Here is a 22,162-nt window from a genome sequence, read left to right as displayed (position 1 = left end):
AGTGGGAATTCAATCAGAAGAGTCCAGTGGGATTCAAAGATTGAATTCCCGTCCAAGGAGGAATTGGGATTGATAAGAAACTCCTGATCAATCCCTATATAAAGCACCTCCTGGAACAGTTCAGAAACACAGAGAAAACAGTAAGCAAAGCTACTGATTTGAGAGAAAAAGAGGCGTATAGAAAGCTAGGAAAAGTTTAAGAGTGGTCTGGGAGTGAGAAAAAATTTCTAGAAATTTTTGGCGAAAAAATTTTCTGGAAATTTCCCAGAAATTTCCAGATTCCGGCAAAAATTCCGGCGAAGTTTGAATTTTTCGGCAAAAATTCCGGCCAACCTTGAAGTTTCCGGCGACCAGCCCAGTTTCCGGCGAAGAATCCCAGAAACCGGCGATCTTTCGGCAACTTCCGACGAACTTCCGGCGAGATTTTCCAGATTCCGGCGAGAATTTTCAGAATCCGGCGAAACCCCACCGGTGTTCTTCAGTCTTTAGAGAGAAGGCAGAGGAAAGAAGGAAGAAGAGAGAGAGAGGGGAGGGGCGGTCTGCCGAAAAACGGAGGAAGGTGCCTTTTATACCCTCCCAAAACGACGTCGTTTTGGCCTTAAGTAACCCAGAGGATCCGCGCGTTTTGCCGCAACCCGACCCGACCCGGGCGTCGACCCGCTTTCTGACCCGCCCGTGCCAGCCCCCTCCGAGTCGAGCCGAGCCGAGCCAAGCCGCCAAGCCACTCCCCCCGAGCCGTTTTCCTGCCTTGAGCCGAGCCGATCCGAGCCGCTCCAGGTTTTTTTTTTTTTTTTTCTTTGTTTATTTTAATTTTTATTTATTAGATTAGGTTTATGTAATATTCTTTTTATTTATTTTTTATTATTTTATTTTCTTTAAATAAAAATAAAAAATTCCAAAAAAAATATATTTTTAGGGAAAAGTTGAAAGTATCAATTTTCCTCATAAATAAATTTCAAAAAAAAAATATTTTTGTGGAAAAGTTGAAAGTATCAATTTTCCTCAGAAATAAATTTCGAAAAAAATATTTTTGGGAAAAAGTTGAAAGTATCAATTTTCCTTGAAAATCAAAATTTAAAAAAAAATATTTTGGGGAAAAGTTGAAAGTATCAATTTTCCCTACAAAAAAAAATCATTCTTTCCTTCCTTTCTATCTTAATTTTGATTTTGTTTTTTTCTTTAAATAATCCGACGACGGAGCCTCTGTAAGTGAAACAGTAGTTTTCTTGCATACTCCTGAGGTGAGGGAATTTTCTCAATTTTCTGCTAAAAGTATTAGAGTCAATTGAGAATAATTTCCAATAACTAATTACTTGGTAAAATTTTAAAGCTTTTGGATAACACAAATTTAAGCTGGTACCATCTTTTGATGGGCGTTGTGAGGGTGCTATAACCTTCCTCACACGTAACCGAACTCCCGAACCCTGTTCTGGTTAGTAGACCTGAACCTATTCTTTTAGGGACCCTTAAGCTTAGGTGTTCCCTGAAAGGACAGATTCCTTAGGTGGCCAATCACACCTAGATAAAAAAGATTGGTGGCGACTCCCTAAAGTCAATATCTAACGATAGATCCCCGGATCTAGACGTTACGACACCAACAATTTGACTTATTATTTCATCTCTAACACCATCTCTTTCTAGACTCATATAATGATCAATAACGTTTTATTGTGGTTAATTTTTTTGTACATAACAATAAATAATTAAACAAATAACGTAGATAATTACCCTTCAACGTCTTTTCTTCACAAGTACTCAATCATTTGTCTCATTTCTTTATTTATCCATCTATTACAACAAATTAATAATAATTATTATTATTAAACTAAAAAATACACTTACATAGTAATAATTATAAAATGTGACTCTTTTCTGTTTACCAAAAAAGATTGAGTATTCTTCTTACCAAAGCAATTTGGATTTGATTAATATATTTATTATTAATAACAATAATTTTTCATATAACTAACGTACAAAAATACTATGATATAAATATCCAAAGCATAAAGGGCTCCAAACTTGATATATAACTAGAAACAAATACATTCACCTAAGGAAAATGTTATCCTATATGGGAGACTGATCTTCTCAGCACTCCTATCTGCGTAGTTGGCAGCAACCTGACGTAGTTGCAAAATAATTATGATTTCAAGGTAGAAAGCAAGGTTTAGAAGAGTATGCCTAATGCTATGAGTTTGCAAGCTGACAGAGACACGTTGAGAGAAAATCAAGAATAAGATACTCTACCCACACCTAACAATCTAGTTCTGCATCTTTTTCTTTTATCATAAACTTCTCTTTGCTTAAAATCCATGGTCAAGAGTTTCATCATTTTTTTTCTATCCACACCTAAAGTTTGACTTTCATCATGTTAATTGGTAATGGGAATCAATAAAAGGGCTCATTTACTTGTTTATATGCGGCTAATATAGTTGAAGGAGAGAATTACAATTGCCAAAAGCTGAATAAAATGGTCAATGATATCACGGTCTGCTATTCATTAATATTTTCATTCAAAGGCTTATCACCAAATTAATTAGTAAAATAAAACAAAAATAATATCATTAATAAATATTTGATACAAGTCAATATACCTTGGAAAGAGAGATGGCAAGAGTGAGTTGAGAAAGATGATATAGGTTAAGCAGTGTTAAATAAAAATAGGGATATAATAACTTTTTTTTAAAAATAAAATTTTTTAACTTTCCTTTCTCTATTTTTCCCCCTAAATCGGGGTTAATAAAGGGTTATTAAATTTGTAATTTTTTTAAATTAAAAATTTATCTAAATAAAAGAAAGATTTTTTCATTTCCCTCATTTTCCCTTACTTTCTTTTTCTTTCCTTTCTGTTTCCTCGATCGTTTAGTTTAAATTCTTGTTATTTTGAGTTGAAATTTTTGGATTTAATATTTGAATTATTTGGGTTTTAGTCTAAATTATTAAACAAAATATTAAAAAAGTTCTTGAATTTATTACTTTATATAGATAAAATTTTATATTTTTATTTTATCTAAATAAATCCTTATTCTTTAATTTTATCCAAATAAGCTTTTTTTAATAATATTGATTTATGTTAAAAATTTATTTGGGTATAAATTAAAAATTAAGGGTTTATTTAAATATAAATTAAAGTATAATGGTTTATTTAAGTGTAAAGTAAAAATTAAAAGTTTATTTGGATATAATAAATGAATATAGACTTATGTAAATAAAGTTTAAAGTTTATGAGTTTTTTTATTATTTTAGTTAAACTATTAAAATTTAAAGTTAAATCAATTTAATTTCGAATCCTTTCGGATTTAAGTTTTCAGTTATTTGAATTTAAATCATTTTAATATTGAATTAATTCGAGTTTAGATCATTTTAACTTTTTAAATTGAACAAATTCAAATTATTGACTTTTTCTTAAATTGAGTTAAATTGAATTTCGATTCAAATGAATTAGATTAATTTTTTTAGGTTCAAATCAATTTTGAACTATCCTATCAATTAAGAAGTGCTCATGAACCCATTCGAGTGGAGTAGGATCTTGAATACACAATTTTAGGGTTGGATTCAATATAATTTTAAAATATTTATTATATTAATAAATAATATAGTTTTTGTCAATAAAATTTTGTTTAATGATAAAAAGGAGATTCTAGAGTCATGATATTTTAAGTGTGGGTTTAATTATTTAGTTATATTTTAATTTATTAGTTAATTATTCAATAATTATGATTTACTTGATTATGGTTGTAATTAAAAAATAATATATATTTATTTAATTTTAATTATAAAATATGTTTAAAATTTTAATATCTAATATTTTAATAATAAACATGATATAAATGAATAAAAGCTTAAAGTTTTAAGATATTAATTTTTCCAACATGATGCTCAATACCATTTATCCAGCGTTGGGTCAATAGGCTGGAAGACACACTGAACTTTTAATTCTTCTCAAAGCTAACATCATCGGACTTACTGACTGCCACTCAGCAATTTTCTATTAAGTTTTGGTGCAATTGATGCATTTGATTGTCTGTTTCGTTGTTAAGGCATAAGAGGGACAGCCAAAGCCTGAAAACCGACAACTTCTAGGCAAAGGCACACTGAATGCAAGGTTGGTGAAAACCGAATTAAAACTCTCTTCAAAGTCATGGCTAAATTTCCTACCAACTAATTAACCTAAGCTAAATGTTCTAACAAAAACTCCAGAGATATTACAATGACAAATGCTAAAAAGATTTGAAGTATAAGTTCTGACAAATGCTAACGTCAGTTTCATGAGAAAATTGTCTTGGACAAGCCTAGTTAAAGATGAACATTGTCCGGATAGACAGTCATGTTACTGATGTCAAGATTTTAGACCATTCATTCTGGATCGATCCTAAAAACAAGATTTGTTAATGTTAGTTTGATTTGTAAAGCAAGCAATTATGATCATTTTAAAATCTATTTTTTCTTTTTAAAGGTAAGAATATTTGAGAATATAAACATGCATGTGCTCTATCAAATTTGTAATAAATCGAACTTAATTTAAGTAATTTATATAATTATTTAAAAAAATGATATTTAGTAAGTTTGGTTATATTTAGTATATAAAATTATAATATGATAAGATAAAATAATATTATAAATATGATTAGATTATATAATATAATCACATCTTATGTTTGATATATGTAAAGATTAAAATAAAATAATTTATTTATTAGTCAAAATTATTCTTACTTAATGTTTATTCAATTTAAATTATTGATATAATTTTTAAAGATATAAAAAATAAATTCATTCCACTTTGAGAGGATTGAATCATTATACACCAAGATGATGATAATCCTTCTTATAATTTTATACCTTTAAATTATATACAAATAAAACATAATATAAAATGATTATCAAACTATTCTATCTATCATTTTATATACCAAACATGACCTTAAATTATATTTAGTGTATAAGATAATGGACATGATAGAATAATAATTATTTTATATTTTATCTTGTTTATATCTAAAGAAAGGGATATGATTATAAAGAAGATTTTGGTATAGGATGATTCAGTCTTTTCAAATTGAAGATAATTATTATTAATTCATAGGATTAAACTTATATATCCTATTGTATTTTTTAAAAAATTACATTAATAAGTTAAATTATATAAATTTTGAGAAAAAATAATTTTGATCAATAAATAAATTATTCTATCCAAATCTTTGCACATATCGAATACAAGATAATATGATATTATTTAATTTAATCATATTTATAATATCATTTTATCTTATCTAATTATAATCTTATACATTAAATATATCATAGAGTTTGAATCATAATATTTACAATCCTTTTTTTTTTTTTAACTTTTAGACTATGTCTTCTTGCAAAAAAAAAAAATTAAATTTATAATAATATAAAGCGAAATTCATAATAATTTCAATTTGGGTTTAAAACCTGCAACCAACCTTAACCATATGCAATTGAGAGTCAACTAAATTTGAATGAAACGGCAAATAAACTATAGCATGTGACTTCACTTTTACTTAGAAACCCATATATATAACTTTAAAACAAGGAAAGCTCCCATTCCTGCAATATTTAGCTGGATCACTCCAGGAAGTTGAGATGTGAGTGGTGACCTCAATCCAACGAAGCAAAAAAAAAAAAAAAAAAAGTTTTCTCTTTGCATTCGTGCGGGACCGATTATGAGATGATAGCCGGCCATAATCTAAAAGGTAGAGATGTTCACATGAATAAAGATGTGCCCAAAAGGCTTCTCTTTTGATCCCTTAATTATTTTCATTCCATGTTGAGCATGATTAAAGTAAAACTTTCTTTTTGTGGGAGAACTAATCTAATTAGATTAGTTAAAAGTAGAAAATGTCAACCCAAGAAACTAATATAGGTTTTCAAGTCTTTGCGTTTTTTTTTTTAATGAAGTTTAAATCTGATTTCCTTATATATTTACAATAATCAAAGATTAAATTTTAATTATTAAAACTAAAAGGTTAGTAGTAATTAAAAGAAAAAAAAAAGGAAGTATATAGAGTTTAATTTAATTAGTTCATATAATCATCTTAATATTTAACAAATTTGATATTCAAAATCAATTATTTACAACCTTTTCTCTATCTTCATATTATATCTTTTTGTTAAAAAAATATCTTAAAAAATTAAAAAATACTTTATTTTCACTTATTAAATTTGATCAACTAAACAACAATTTTTTTTATATTTAAAATTATATAAAATTAAGAGTGTAAACATTCATTTAAGAGAAAATAATAATTTCTTTGAATTTGAAGCAATTAAGATTTGAACTAAAAGTTTAACTTTATCACTATATCACACAACTACAACAAAGAAGATAGTATCTTTAAAATTAAAGAATACACACATATATTATTGTATTAAAACTTTTTTATGAAAAATTAAAAAATTAAATTTTAACATTTGAATTTAAAGGCATGAAATGGTGAAATAAAAAATCCAATAAGCTTTTTTTTTTTAAAATGAGTAATTATATTTTCCAATTCTTTTGAGAAAAAATGGAGTGGTTAAACCTCCAAGTAGATATTTGATATGGAATGATCATTGAAAAAATTATTGCAATCTATACATGATAATTAGATTATCGTGTTTGATAACCACTTAATGATTTTATGTGACGATAATCTTGAATCACAAAGAGTAATTAAATCACTACTTTAAAAGATGATCTAATTCCTAGACAAAGATATAGAAAACTTTTATTTCCAAGATAAAGTTATATGCAAAATTAACAATGATTAATATTATCCATTTAATATATAAATTAAAAATTTATTTCTTCTCAAAATTAATTGTAGTTATTTTTTATTATAAATTTTATATTTTCAAACTAATATTCATTATAACAAATTCAAATATAATTTGTGTATTTTTATTTATTTAATATTTTTACATATAATATATATTTTTAATTTCTATCCAAAGAGATAAGAAACTTTTATTACCGAGATAAAGTAATATATAAAATTAAAAATATCAATATTACTTATTTAATATGTAAATTAAAAACTTATTTTTCGTAAAATTAATTGTAGTTATTTTATATTATAAATTTTTATATTTTCTAACTAATATTCAATGTAACAAATTCAAATATAATTAGTGTATTTTTTAAATATTTTTATGTAATATACTATTTTTATTTTATTATGAATTTAATAGATTAATTTTATTTTCTAATTCAATTTTTTTTTACATAATTTATATTATTAAAATTTATTTATTTATCAATAAAAATATTTATTATTTTAATAATTTAATTATATTTTATTATAAAAATAAATAAAATATTGCTAATATTTTACAAATTATTCTCTTTAAATAACATTAAAAACCATTAACTTATTTACCTATTACAATGTTTATGATTATTTTTGTATTTTTAAATTAAATAATTTTTAATTTTTAATAATACTAAATAAAATAATTTTTAATTCTTAAAAATTAATAATTATTAACTAAACAAAATAATTTCAAATCATAAATAATAAAATTATTTTAGGAATAAAATTACCTCAGTGTTTATATTATTACGGTGATTTTAAAAAAAATATCAAACGTTGAACTAAGAAAAAAGATGGGACCATGTTGTGTGTTTTCATATAACGGTAATGCATTGCACGTTTTATACGCTTACACACAATCAAACGCCAAACCTTCCGCTAATCCTGCCAACGGTTTGATGGTCAACGTTGATCCGCTTTTAGAAACCTGATAATATAGGAGGATCAGACAAGTGTATGTAGAAGTGACCGCAGTTGAATAAAAATAAAGGCTGACATCAACTGCGGACAGTTGGGAACGGAATGCTGAGTTGGCAGATTACCTTTTTTTTTTTTTCATGATGATCATGTGTGTATAATTAGTCCAACAATAAAGTGGCCAAAATGGAATTTAATTTGAAAATTTTTCTTTATTTAGTAGGGCCCTTTTCAGGACTAATTTGCCCTTTAATGAATTAAAAGATATATGAAAATAATGAAATTAATTCAAGTTAAAATTGAGTAAAAATGAATGCAAAATTTAATTTAATTTAGTTAATTTATATAATAAAATAATAATTAATCGTGTTAAAAATTAAATTTTAATATTTTAATATATCTTTTATTTTTAGATTAATGATATATTTTATATAAAAAGTATAATAATCACTAAAACTCTAATTTTTTTTCAAGAGATCTAAAATTCCATCATCATTATCAAAACAATATTTTCAAAATCATAAACTTTCCATATAATTGAATGAAAATCAAATGCTTAATTTTTTTTTTTTGGTCAATTCAAATGCTTAGTTCAATCAAACAAAATTACAAGTATTATTAAAAGTAAACTTAATTTTTAATTAAAAATAATTTATAAAAGATCTTAATTGCTAGAAAAAATTTATATCATAAAATAAATACCTCTATAATATATTTCAAATTATAATAAAATTTTGTATATCATAATAATTCATAACAAATACCACAAAAGATGCACTAGTATATAATGGTTTTTTTTTTATTTTTGGTAAACAATTGGATTATCATTTAATGAAAAATATTTCATAATAATTGTTGTAATATTTTTAAAAAAGTTGGTTACATATCAATTTAATTAAATATATTAACATGTTGATTTTTCTTATATTATAGTTAAAGAAAATTTTTATTTTCGCCTTGTAATACAAAATGGTCAATCAATTTAAAGAGGGAGGGGTAGATCCGTCCACACGAATGGGTAAACCAAAAGGGAGCCAGCTGTTTCCACCATGAACGTGACGAGAAATGGGGTCCGTAGATGGGGACAGTGGAAACGGACGGCCAAGATCTGCCGAAATCGAATTTGAGGTGAATTTACATTTGGAACGGAGTTTCATTTGCACCACCTTTCTTTTTTAAAAACGAGGAGGGCGGGTACCTTAACCGCACAATCCCCTCAAACTCAACCGTCCGTTTAAACAGCAAGAAAGAGAGAGAAAGAAAAAGGAAGAAGAGAGAATCGAGAAAAAAAGGTAGTTTATTTTCTATTTTGAATTTAAATTTTTGTTCTGATCGTAATTTTTTTTGTTCATCTGAGTTTTTCTATCAATTTTTTGGTAGATCGGATTTCGATGCTTAGATCTTCGACTCCAAGATCATTTTAATGTAAAATTTTGTTTTTTTTTTATTTTTTTTTACTTAGTTTTGCGTTTAATTATTGATAACTCTGTTGCATTATCATGGTACAGATGTGAAATTTTATCGTTAAATTCTCTGATTCTTCAAAAAGCAAAAAAAAAAACATAAATTTATTGGTTTAAGGAGTTAGATCAACAGTTGAATCGAAAATTTGCATATTGAGTTGGTCAATTGAAGTTCATTTAAAGTCCGGTAATGGAAGGAATAATGCTAGTCTTATTCATTGTTTACGTTTAATTATGATGTCATTTTCGGCTATGGATTTTAAATTGTATAGTCTCAGTTGATTAATAGTCTCACATCTTACAAACAGCTTATGGTGATGGGATGTATCAGATTCTGATACGAGATCATCTTACAAATTCCTTGTTTATTATATATAATTATTGATGTTGGTATTGGATGGGTCTGAAACAGGTAATAGAAAATGGCAGAAAACGAGGATATTCAGCCCCTTGTCTGTGATAATGGGACTGGAATGGTCAAGGTAATCAATCATCTGATTTCCATTTTCTTTTATTGCAGAATGATTATAGTAGTATTAGTTATGGAAAAGCACGTTGGCTTTGTTGATCAGTGTTTTAGATTCTGATTGATGTGAAACTTTTCAGGCTGGATTTGCTGGAGATGATGCCCCAAGAGCAGTTTTCCCTAGCATTGTTGGTCGCCCACGTCACACAGGTGTGATGGTCGGTATGGGCCAAAAAGATGCTTATGTGGGAGATGAAGCTCAATCAAAGAGAGGTATTTTGACTTTGAAGTACCCGATTGAGCATGGTATTGTTAGCAATTGGGATGACATGGAGAAAATCTGGCATCATACTTTCTACAATGAGCTTCGAGTTGCCCCTGAGGAACATCCAGTTCTCCTCACAGAAGCTCCTCTTAACCCCAAGGCCAACCGTGAGAAAATGACTCAAATTATGTTTGAGACATTCAACACCCCTGCTATGTATGTTGCTATCCAGGCCGTTCTTTCCTTGTATGCTAGTGGTCGTACAACAGGTAAGCACTTTCATCAACTATCTGCCTTTTGTCTGTTCAAGATAATGCATGGGAAATTTTATCCATCTGATCATAGGTCAAGATTTATGTACAAAGAGGGTTAATAGAAAATTTATGTAATGAATGAAACTGGAGATCTTGTAAACATATAAACATGTTACTTTAGATTTCCTATATACATATTGCTCTTGTAAGTTGTAACTTTGATAGCAATGGTAAACAGTTTGCTTACGTGAATGCCAGATCTCCTGCAGTTTCCTGTATCCATAAACTACATAAATTATCTATAGCTATCCTTTATTCCTCATGTTAAAAAGATACCTTGATCTAATTAATAAGTATACTTTTGAATTGTTATAGAAGCGGTTGTTTTTTCTGAACAAAATTGTTTCATTGTCTTGCCCTAATATGCATGGTTATTGTTTAGGTATTGTTTTGGACTCGGGGGATGGTGTGAGCCACACAGTTCCTATATATGAAGGCTATGCTCTCCCACATGCCATCTTGCGTCTCGACCTAGCTGGTCGTGATCTCACAGATGCCCTCATGAAAATTTTAACGGAGCGTGGTTATTCTTTCACAACTACTGCTGAGCGGGAAATTGTGAGGGACATGAAGGAGAAACTAGCTTACATTGCTCTTGACTATGAACAAGAGCTGGAGACAGCAAAGACCAGCTCTTCCGTGGAGAAAAGCTATGAGCTACCAGATGGACAGGTTATTACCATTGGGGCTGAACGATTCCGCTGTCCAGAAGTCCTCTTCCAGCCATCCATGATTGGGATGGAAGCTGCTGGCATTCATGAAACCACATACAACTCTATCATGAAGTGTGATGTTGATATTAGGAAGGATCTCTATGGAAATATTGTCCTCAGTGGCGGCTCCACTATGTTTTCTGGAATTGCCGACCGGATGAGCAAGGAAATTACAGCATTAGCTCCAAGCAGCATGAAGATTAAAGTGGTTGCACCACCAGAGAGGAAGTATAGTGTTTGGATTGGAGGCTCCATTTTAGCATCCCTCAGCACCTTCCAGCAGGTATTGTCTCTTTTATCTTCAAAAAACCAATCATATACCTTTATAATTCTTTAGAGTCTCGTGTTTTACTTTAATATGTTTCAGGAATCACCGTTATTATTCTAGAATTTGTTGTTAACAGTTTAGTTTGACACAAATACTTAAGCTATCATACAATGACTCTCTACTTGCAATTTATTGTGTTGACTATATAATATTATGATAGAACTGCTTGCTCTGTACAGCAATAAACCATCATGTTACGCGACTGATTCCTCATGGAGAATAGTTTAGGCAATCTTCATTCCAAACATTTTCTATTGATAGTATTCCATGAAATCCTGATTTTAAGATATTAAAAAACAGTTAAATTGGACTGAATATTTTCTGTGCAGATGTGGATTGCAAAGGCTGAATATGATGAGTCCGGGCCATCAATTGTCCACAGGAAATGCTTCTAGTTACGCAAAGCAAGAGGTGGGGTGAAGAGATATATACTATACATTTTGTATCACGGCAAGGCTTATAAATCAAGTGGTTGCTATTCTATCTTTTCTTTTCTTTCTTTTTTAATTTTTTTAAATTTATATCCATTTTTTCCTCTCTTGTTCCTTTTTTTCCTTCTTTCCGTTGTTTTCCACTGTTGATGTCCAGAAGATGAACATGGAGCGATTCATTTTTATTTTTTTTTTACATTACTATTTGATTGTAGAAGAGTTGTGTATTGTTACTGATTTGGTTCATGAAAATTGGTTTCACGAGAATTTCTTACATTCCATTTAGTTAAAAAAATAAAAATTGGAATATCCCATTGAATACCAAAGCGATATTCCTTTGGGGGTAGTTTGTTTCTGATTTGACCTTTTTAGCTGGCAGGAAAGCAATCCCGTGTCATTTCAGTGTCACTTTCCCCTGCCTTACAAATCTTGCACTTTTTGATGGTTGATCAACAAAATCTGCATGGAAATATGTTGTTGAATTTGCGGCAAAAATGTAAAAATTTCTTATTGAATCCAGGCATATGAATTTAACGTCCTAAATATACACAACTTCATCATCCGGAACCAAATGAAGTGGAAAAAAATAAAAGGAAAAAAAAATAAAATAAAATAACTTCTCTGATAGGGGTTATCATCGTAAGTTGCAGATATGAAAATAAATACAACTAATGAAAATCAGGACAAACTTCTCTTGCTTGGTAATGTGAGAAAAAAGCAATATAAAATCCCAGAAACAACTATCAGCTGTTGAAAAAATAAATATGTAAATTCATACAGAAACTCGCTGAACTTGGCGACAACCCCACTGATTATTTTAGGTGACAAGGTATTCATTCAGATGATCGACAATGCATTTACCGATATACATCAATCCTTAAAGAATATTGAAGTTCGATGGTCCAAGGGTGTCAACAAACCCCCGGACAGACTGCTCCGGAACAGACATCTCTGCATCCGACGACTCATGGTCTATAAAGATGACAATAACTGTAATATCATCGTGGAAAAACCGCCTAATCCCTTTATCAACCTTCTTAAGATCATCATATCTCATTTCCCTTTTTCTAGCTGCCTCATTTAAAGCTGTTTTGATGAGCCTTCTTGCAATTCCCTAACATTTTTGGAGAGAGATCGAGAGTGAAATAAGAGAATTAAAGTTAAATGGTTAAAGGAGAAGCAATAGATGCACAAAAAATAGCACTTACTGCTCGTGGATGGTTATGAACAATGTCGACAGCCTGCTGATTTGTCAAATGTTCCCAAAGTCCATCAGATGCAAAAATGAGAAACTTATCACTAGGTTGTAAAACCCTGGTGCACAAGGATGGCTCTGCTGTTAGCACTGGTCGATCAATGGGTTCAGAAAGGTGAAATCGTGGGAAAGAAGGATCAAGAGAAAACTCTGGCCGCTTCAAGTATGCATCACCAATAGATCTAGACACCTGATACCAGTTCATAGGCAAACAGAATGAACATAGCAAACTCAAAAACACAAGTGAATTCCACTAAAATGTGTTGCAAGCAAACCGGAATCAAATAGCCCTCTGAATCAAGTACAAGAATAATCAGAAAATTTGAATACAAACGTTCATATTAAGAACCAACTACGGTGCACAGCCTGCCGAATATGCGTATCGTACCATACCAGTAAAAGCAACAAGTTCACTAATAAAAGTTCCTAAATGGATCCTATTACACCTCTGCCATTAGAAAGATAGTTCTGGCCATCGATTATATAGCTGCTAACACCTCAAACAAAGGCAGGCTGCCATCGTTTTTCCAGAAAGCCTCAAGAGATGTGGAGAAGGAAAATGCCGAATGGTATATCTTGAAAGGACAATTTTCTGGAGGTAAATATAATTACATATAGCTCAGAATTGCAGTTAATACGAGCAAAGAAAATTTCCTAGGGCTGCTTTGAAATCAATATCGCACAACCGGCAACGCAAGATTTGAGGTGGTTTCTGCCAACCACATAATGGACTCCTTGACATTCCAATTTTGCTTAAAAACCTTTATTATAATCTCCTAGACAGTACTACAAATTCTGAATAAAGGGTGATATTTCTGAAGCAGAAAAAATCATAAAATAAGAAAAGAAAAAGGTAACCCTAAAACAGGAAGGTTAAACCATGAGAACCACATGTTACAAATACTTAAGAGTAATGTATATATGGCACCAACAAGCCTCTAAACTCATTAAGATTAAAAGAGAGAAAAAGAAATTGACCTAATAACATATAGGGTAATCCAAAAGCAATGAAGTCTGGTGACGGATTTCATATATCATTGCGGTATTTTATATGCAATGAATTGAATTAAAAAGGGTAAAAGGTTCTGACTGTAACCTAAGCAAAACATCAACATTTTAACTAATAATCTGATATTTAGTGATTCCATAGCCATAGGACCACAATATTCATCAAGTCCCCTGATAATCGTAGACCAGAAAACTAAACAAAACCAACTTGAATTTATTTTTTCTGGGGTGTAATCATCGCAAACAATCTTAAAAACATAAGGCAGCAAATTATGCCACATTATTGGTGAGGCAAAGAGATTCAATTTTGAAAAAAGGGGTAGGCCATTCCTTTCTACGTGTCCTAGCAGTGGTCCCCATAAATAACAACATCACATACATCATGGCATAAAACATGGAAAGCAGATAACAATGAACAAAAGAGAGCAAACCTGAATGATTCCTTTAATACGCCATACTCCATGCTTCATAACAACAATATGAGAATCATCCGGATGCAATGACCTGAGTTCCTGTCTGACTTCCTCCATACTTGCATTATGATCTCTAGTCAACTGCTCAGCAACTATCTTATTGGATCTACCTAAATAACCAATTACAGCTCGAGAATCACCCAAATTAGCAACATATAATGTCCCCCTCCATATAACTCCAACCAGACAACAAGATCCAATTGCTGCGATTAATGGTTTCATTCCACATGTGCTACATACAAGAGTAAGAAATCCATCTTCAGTTGCAGAGAAAGCACTTCTAAGAATATCTTCAGAAATGGTTCCACTTGCTCGAGCAAGCCCTGTTGAATGATGTGTAAGATGCATTCTAGAATGAATTACTAAAAAAACATTAGAAAGGACGTGAGAATGATCTCTAGAAAAGCATCCAGTAGAAACTAAACAGTTTAATTATTCGGAAGCAATCATCTCCATCAAAGCTTACATAAACATTCTCATTGTTGTAGGACTGCCTGACGGTAAAGAGTAGTAGCAACTATAGAACCATGGGATATGAATTGTAAATTTATTTAGCACATAGTGATATATCATCATTCTCTTTGTTTATCATACAGAATTAGGCTCTACTCTTTTGATTTTGGAAGCATCACAGGAAATGAGAAAAAAATTACTCTTACTCTGACTTTGTAATAATCTGATGTCTGGTCTCAAGCAAATTCCGATGACCGAATTTAACACTCTTAACTTTGTTAAGCGAATGTTGAGTTTCCAGAGTCAACTGTAAGTTGCTTTCTTTGTTGACAACTTGACATTATATTTTAGTCATAATAGATTTAAATTAAAAACAAAATTTTCATTTGCCAAGAATTCCAAATAAAATCAACTCAGTATGACATCACATCATATTTGCAGTACGTTCCAAGAAAATAGACAAACAGACAAATACAAATTCATTACCGTAAACCAGCATCTATCACAGCTACTGCAATAAAAAAACCTAGTGCGGATAGCAACAAAAACTACATTAAAAAAAGGGAAAAGAAAATAAATAAATAAACAAATATATTGTCATCAGACACATAACAATCCAGAAAACTCTAAGCAAAGAATTCTTCAAGATGCTCAAAATACAGTCAAGATGTTAATATTAGAAGAAAGATAGCCAAAAATTGAGACTGAATAAAAGTTTTTTCTTTAAAGAGAAAAGACAAACCACAAAAATTCCACCCATCAAAGTCACAAATAACACCATAAATAGAGAAAAACTACAACGATGACATAACAGTAGGGATAAAAAATCCCTAGGAACTTAACTCATTCCGTGAAAATTCATCCAGGAAACACATAATTAGAACAAATCGACAGAAAGAAAAGCAACAATAATAAACCCCAAATTAAAAAAGGAAAAAAAGCATCCACTCATAAAAAAAATTCCTAAAAGACATAAACAATTATCCACTAAGATAGAAAGTGTTTAAAAAAAAAACTGCCCAAAAAAAAAAAGAAACAAATAAAATAGCCAAACTTTGAAAGTAAAAAAAGGGAACTGACCAATCAAATTTTGAAAGAGATGATCAGAGATAAAGCGAGAAGCATCAGGGCCGCCATGTCCATCATAGACACCAAAAAAAGTAGCATCTTTTCCAGTCTCAACTTGACTATGATCTTCAATGATCTCATTGGCTTGAACAACAGCATAGGAGAAATCACCATAAGAGTGTTTTTCAAGGTCTCTACACCAAAGAAGTGAATCACGTAAGGAAGAAGAATCTTCTTCGAGTTCATCATCATCATTATTATTATTATTATCCTTGTTCATAAGGGCGTATCGATTCACTGGTCTCCAACAAGCGAGAGCTATCCTTGCCAACCATGAAAACATCCCTCATTTCCCTTAAAAACAATACCCTTTATTGAACTTTTTCACTTTGTGAGCAAAAATGCGTTGAAAAGAAAATGGGGTTTTTAAGGTTTGGATATTAAAAATTTTGAGAACCCCACCAAGTTTTTTTGATCAAAGGAAGTGAATTTTAGATTGAGTTTCTTGGAAAAGGGAGGAAAGTTTTAAGACTTTGAAGGATAGTATTAGTGTGATGGATCAAAGAAGAAGAAAAATGTAAAGAAAAGGAACAAAAAAGATGAAGAATTCGATCGATCAGAGAGACAGAGAGAAAGCGGGGATGTGTTAGAGGGAAGAATTGCAGAGAGAGAAAGTTGCCATAATTATTTGTTTGCAGGAAGGAAGAGTGTTTTTTTGCAGAGGGAAACAGAGGCTGACGAAGCCTATAATCAAATAGCAATTTTTTTTATTTCTTTTTTGGTTTTCCTTTAAAAACAGAGCGTTGTCGTTGTCATTTTCTTTTCTTTTCTTTTCATTTTCTTTCCTAATTTTAGGAATTGAGTAAGAATTACGATGATGCCATTAATTGGAAGATCGGATGATGATCCAAGATATGGGACCCTCAGTATTTCATCTGCTGTGTTAAAAACCAATGTTACACCATGTTTGACAAAAGAGGTTTACGGAAGTTCTTAACGTTAGAAGGCCAGAAGTTTTAGAAGTTCAACACAAATTAAGGCTTAACCAAAAAAAAAAAAAGTTTTAATAATGGAAATAATCTGAACATAACAGATTGAAGTAAGACGGGGGAAGGAAATGGGATGTTATTGTGGTGGTAGACTTCTGTTCTTTTGCAAAACTAAAAGGACCCAAAATCATGTGATATTGTGACATGTGAAACTGAGGCTTTTTTTTTGTCACAAGCTTGTCAACGGGTTTTAGCTTACCTATAAAATCATCTCAATCTTAATCTAAATGGCCTTCAATCAATACTAAATTTTAGCAGCATCAGAATTTGATTGACCCCACCACACATTCAGTAAGAGTGTGGTGATTCTGCAGTTGTCGTCAATATCAAATGGACAAGTGAATCAGGGGAGGGGGGGTGTTCAAAAATGTCCACCATTCATGGAATTTCCAAAATCTTGGTGTTCTGCTGGCTCTCTCAAGGTAAAAAATACTGCTGTGTGCTTTTCTCCTTTGATGTGATAGCTAGGAACTTTAGCAGTAAACATATCTAACATCTCGCAAAGTTTTGGACCTTATCTGATCTCTATTTCTCTTTTCTTCAAAGTAATGTATTTGTTAAGAAAATAAGATACAATCTCATGTAATTAATTTTAGATTAAATAAAAGTCATTAGTCTTGATTTTTTTTTTTATATAGAGTTTTAACTATTTAATAAAAAGAAGTAGGGATTATTTTAAAATGATATCGCAAACTAAAAAAAAAAAATTTTAAAAATAGAAGAAAAAAGAAAAAAAATTGATTGAATGAAAATCGATCCGTGGTCCAATTGAGTTGAAATTTTATCAATAGATTTATGATTCAAAGTTTTACATTCTGAACGATGAGGATCGAGTTTGAAGCTTTTTAAGAACAAATTAAGTGTGTATTTGTTGAGTCACCTATTTGATGAGATTTCTCCAATTATCTCTCTAGTAGTTGATTAGCTCTAGTTTTAACTAAAAAAAAATTTTGTATATCAATTATTTAATAGCAAAGATTTTTCTGGTGGTATGTGATTTTTTTCTCTACACTGGAGGGTTTTTCACATAAATCTTAGTGTGTTTTTATTTTTTTTACATTATTGATTGTTGTCTATTATTATGAATTTTATTGCGATATATTACTTCTGTATTATTGTGTTTATTACTTCAGGCCTAACAAGTGGTATCGAAGCAATGATTATTTTGAGACAACGATACAAAAGCAGCTCAAGACAGAAGTAAATTTTATTTGAGATCATGAAGGGTGATACAAGTTTCATGATAAAATTGACAACACAAATTATTCAATTTGAAAGCCTATGATAGAAGATCATTTATACTACAAAGATTTATATGAGTCAATATTTGGTGATTTGACTAAACCAGTAGATATGAAAGATGAAAGTTGAAAGAAGTTAGATAAAAAGAAATTGGCTACAATAAAAAAATAGGTTGATATTAGTATATTCCATCAGGCAGTGTAGGAAGCAGATACACATATTGTTTGAAAAAAAATTGACAATATTGTATGAGAGAAAAAAATATATGAATAAAGTTATGCTTGTTAAAAAGCTTGTAACTTTACAGTACAAGGATGAACGATCAATTACAGAGTACTTTAGTGATTTTCAAGACATATTTAATTGGATGACTACTATAGAGCTTAAGATGGACGATGAAATGAAGGCGTTATTTCTTTTGGGTTCATTATCGACAGCTGTAATACTTTAGTTGTGACTATTCTTAATTTAGCTTCTGATTTTAAGGTGACATTGGAGATGATAAAAGACAGTATGCTTGAAGAAGCAAGGTAAAAAGATGTAGACTATGAGAATCAAGCTCTAGTCATGGAGAATAAGGGTAAAAACATCAATAAAAGTTCTAATTCAAAAGGCTGTAGTAAGTCTAAACATAGATCTAAATCTAGAGATAAAATGAAGTGTTTTCATTGTGGTAAGATAGGTCATATAAAATGATATTGTAAAATCTCGAAGCAAAAGCAAAAAGATAAAAAAAAATAAGAGTTCAGATAATGGTAATGTTACAGCAGTGAATTCAGATAATGATTCAATTACTTTGATTTGTACACATGGTGATTGTAATCATGTTGGTGATCTCGACATTAAGTGGATAATTGACATAAGAGCTACATATCATTATATTCCTAAGAGATAGTTGTTTACAACTTACAAAGTAAGTGATTTTGGTTGCACTAAGATTGAAAATAAGAGTGTCATAAATTGTTAAAATCGATGATATTATTGTACAAATTAGTACAAAATACATGTTGACTTTTAGAGATATCAGACACATTCTGGATATGATAATGAACTTACTTGCTATTACTATCCTTAATAAAGAGGGATATGAAAGTTGATAAAAGAATGAACAGTAGAAGCTATACTGTATAATGTATAAGATATGGATGCAATTGAACGATAACTAGATAAATACTGTTAAAGATAATGTTTTAGCAAACTTGTGGCACAAAAGGCTGACATATATGAGTGAGAAGGGGTTATAAGTTTTGACAAGGTAATATCTTATTCCCTTAACCAAAGGTATATTTCTCGATTCATATGATCATTATTTGTTTGGTAAGCATCATAGAGTTTTTTTTCGTAAGAGTTTTCAAAGAAAAAAATAAATTAAAATTAATTTATTTTGACATATGTGGTCCCATTGAAGTTGAGTCATTAGGTGGTAGTAGGTATTTTGTTACTTTTATTAATGATGTTTTACGTAAGACTTGAGTGTATATATTGAAATACAAAAGTCAGGTACTGTAGTATTTTTAGAAATTTTATGTCATGATAAAAAAGATGACAGAATTATCCTTGAAGTATATTCAAACTGATAATGATGAGGAATATACATCCAAAGATTTTGAAAGGTACGATTCAAAGCATGAGATCAGGCATGAGATGACAAAACTTGAAATACTACAATATAATGGTGTAGCTAAAAGGATGAACCGCACTATTATGAAAAGAGTCAGATGTATGTTGAGGATGGTAAAATTACCAAAGCCATTATGGGGTGAAGCAATCAATACAGCTTGCTATTTGCTTAACAGATCACCATCAGTTCTTTTAGGCTTTGACATTTTAAAAAATGTGTTAACAGAAAAATATGCTTCATACTCACTTAAAAATTTTCAAGTGTAAAATATTTATGCATGTACCGAAAGAATAGAGGTTAAAGCTTGACAATAAAGCATACAATGTATGTTTGTGGGATATGATGATGAGAAATTTAGCTACATGATATGAGATCTAGTGAAAAGAAAGACAATCAAAAGCAGAAATGTAGTCTTTCATGAAAAAAAAATCATAACAGACCTTGAAAAAAATGAAAAGACTATATGAGTTACTATTGAATGTGATGTTTAAACACCGACAGAAATTTCACAAGCAAGAGCCACAGATGATGAAAATAAGCAAGAAATAAAACTTGAGGATATGAATGAGCCAGTCATAGTTAGTGATGAGCTAGATGCAATCAATTTTGAATAAAGAGAGCAATCGTCTCTACCTGAGAGTGTTGAGTAAGGGAGCTACATTCAGTATCAGGTGATGTAAAGTTTCAGCCTAAGAGATCTATAAGAGAGCACAGGCTATCTATTAGGTATCTAATTTTAAATTTTATTTTAGTTATCAATGAAGGGGAGTCAAAGAGCATCCAAGATGTGCAGATTATTCTGGATAAAGAGCACTGATTAAAAGTAATGAAAGAAGAGATATAGTTATTACGAAAAAATAATACTTATGATCTTGTTAGATTTTTAAAAGGGATGAAGCCGTTGAAAAATAAATGGTTATTCAAGTTAAAAAAAAGATGGTGATAAATTAGTGAGGTACAGAGCTTGTTTGGTAGTAAAAAGTTTTTCTCATAAATCAAGCATCAATTTTAATGAGATTTTTGTTTCAGTTGTGAAGATGAGTTCCATTTGAGTGGTATTGGGATTAGTAGCTAGTTTGAATCATGAGCTTGAGCAACTTGATGTTAAAACTGTATTATTGCATGGTGACTTGCAAGAAGACATTTATATAAATCAGCTTGAAAATTTTGAAGTAAAAGGGAAAGAGCATTTAGTTTACAAATTAAATGAAAGCTTGAATGGCTTGAAACAAGCTCCGTGACAATGGCACAAGAAGTTTGATTCTTTTATGATGAGTCACAGCTATAAAAGAACGACAGCGGATCCTTGTATATATTTAAAAAAATTCTCTGATAGTAACTTTATTATTTTCTTATTATATGTTGAAGATATGTTGATTGTGAGATAAGATGCTAGTATGGTTTGTAAGTTGAAAGAACAATTGTCTAAGTCTTTTGACATGAAAGATTTAGGTCCAGTAAAGTAAATTTTTGATATGAAAATTATCCGGGATAGAAGAGCTAAAAAGTTGTAGTTGTCATAGGAAAAGTATATTGAAATGGTACTTAGTAGATTTAACATGCAACATGCTAAATCAGTTAGCAGTTCATTTGCTAACCATTTTCATTTGAGTAAAAAATCTTATCCGATGTCTAAGAAAGAGCAACTAGCTATGTCTAATATTTTTTATTCTTCTGCAGTCGATTTTTTAATGTATCTTATGGTTTGTACATAGCCTGACAGTGCTCATGCAGGTGGTGTAGTAAGTAGATTTCTTTTTAATCTAAAAAAAATTCATTAAAAAATAGTAAAATAAATTTTCAGATATTTAAGAGACATCTAAAAAATGTGCTTGAGTTATGGAGTTTCATAATCAGTTTTAAAATGGTAAATGCTGACATGACAAGTGATCTTGATGATAAAAAATCTACTTCAAGTTATTTGTTCACTTTTGCAAGAGAAGTTGTGTCTTGGTAATCTAAGTTACAGAAGTATGTTGCTTTATCAACTATAGAGGCTAAGTATATTACAGCAACCGAAGCAAGTAAAGAAATGCTTTGGATGAAACGTTTTTTTTTTTAATTGAGGTTGAATCAGAAAAAGTATGTGGTGTTTTGTAATAGCCAGAGTACTTTAGATTTAAGTAAGAATGCCATGTAACATGCTAGAACAAAGCACATTGATGCTAGATATCACTGGTTATGTTTAATGATTGAAAAACAGTAGATATTATTAAAAAAAAATCCATACTGATGAGAATGTAGCATATATGTTAACTAAGATATTTTTCAAGAAAG

At 30.2% G+C, this 22,162-nt stretch overlaps 2 protein-coding genes across 2 annotated transcripts; one reads left to right on the top strand and one right to left on the bottom strand.

Moving 5' to 3' along the window:
* Positions 1-8,916: 8,916 nt before the first annotated feature.
* On the top strand, positions 8,917-11,990 carry LOC111296840 (actin-like). Its single transcript, XM_022891314.2, has 5 exons — positions 8,917-9,028; positions 9,612-9,681; positions 9,806-10,199; positions 10,627-11,240; positions 11,615-11,990. Exons 2-5 carry the CDS (start codon positions 9,622-9,624, stop codon positions 11,678-11,680), a joined length of 1,134 nt encoding a protein of 377 aa, XP_022747049.1. The 5' UTR covers positions 8,917-9,028; positions 9,612-9,621; the 3' UTR covers positions 11,681-11,990.
* Positions 11,991-12,369: 379 nt separating this feature from the next.
* LOC111296839 (putative protein phosphatase 2C 68) lies at positions 12,370-16,694 on the bottom strand. The gene is made up of 4 exons (XM_022891313.2): positions 15,986-16,694; positions 14,411-14,775; positions 12,925-13,161; positions 12,370-12,830 (listed from the first exon to the last, which is right to left on the bottom strand). The coding sequence occupies exons 1-4, from the start codon at positions 16,314-16,316 to the stop codon at positions 12,594-12,596; spliced, it is 1,170 nt and encodes a 389-aa protein (XP_022747048.2). The 5' UTR covers positions 16,317-16,694; the 3' UTR covers positions 12,370-12,593.
* Positions 16,695-22,162: the final 5,468 nt, after the last annotated feature.

This window comes from Durio zibethinus, chromosome 12, assembly GCF_047325235.1.
Source record: "Durio zibethinus cultivar Kanyao isolate XHJ-2024 chromosome 12, ASM4732523v1, whole genome shotgun sequence".
NCBI lineage: Eukaryota > Viridiplantae > Streptophyta > Magnoliopsida > Malvales > Malvaceae > Durio > Durio zibethinus.
Note: the sequence above shows the minus strand (reverse complement) of the source record. Positions and strands in the feature narration are given on the sequence as shown.

Bases quoted from the DNA above. Each gene is read 5' to 3' on its own strand.
- LOC111296840 (XM_022891314.2), top strand. From the start codon at position 9,622: ATGGCAGAAAACGAGGATATTCAGCCCCTTGTCTGTGATAATGGGACT. The intron at 9,682-9,805 runs GTAATCAATCAT...GAAACTTTTCAG, and splicing joins ATGGGACTGGAATGGTCAAG to GCTGGATTTGCTGGAGATGA. The intron at 10,200-10,626 runs GTAAGCACTTTC...GTTATTGTTTAG, and splicing joins TGCTAGTGGTCGTACAACAG to GTATTGTTTTGGACTCGGGG.
- LOC111296839 (XM_022891313.2), bottom strand. From the start codon at position 16,316: ATGTTTTCATGGTTGGCAAGGATAGCTCTCGCTTGTTGGAGACCAGTG. The intron at 13,162-14,410 runs GTTTGCTCTCTT...AACTGGTATCAG, and splicing joins GTATTAAAGGAATCATTCAG to GTGTCTAGATCTATTGGTGA. The intron at 12,831-12,924 runs GTAAGTGCTATT...CAAAAATGTTAG, and splicing joins TTCATAACCATCCACGAGCA to GGAATTGCAAGAAGGCTCAT.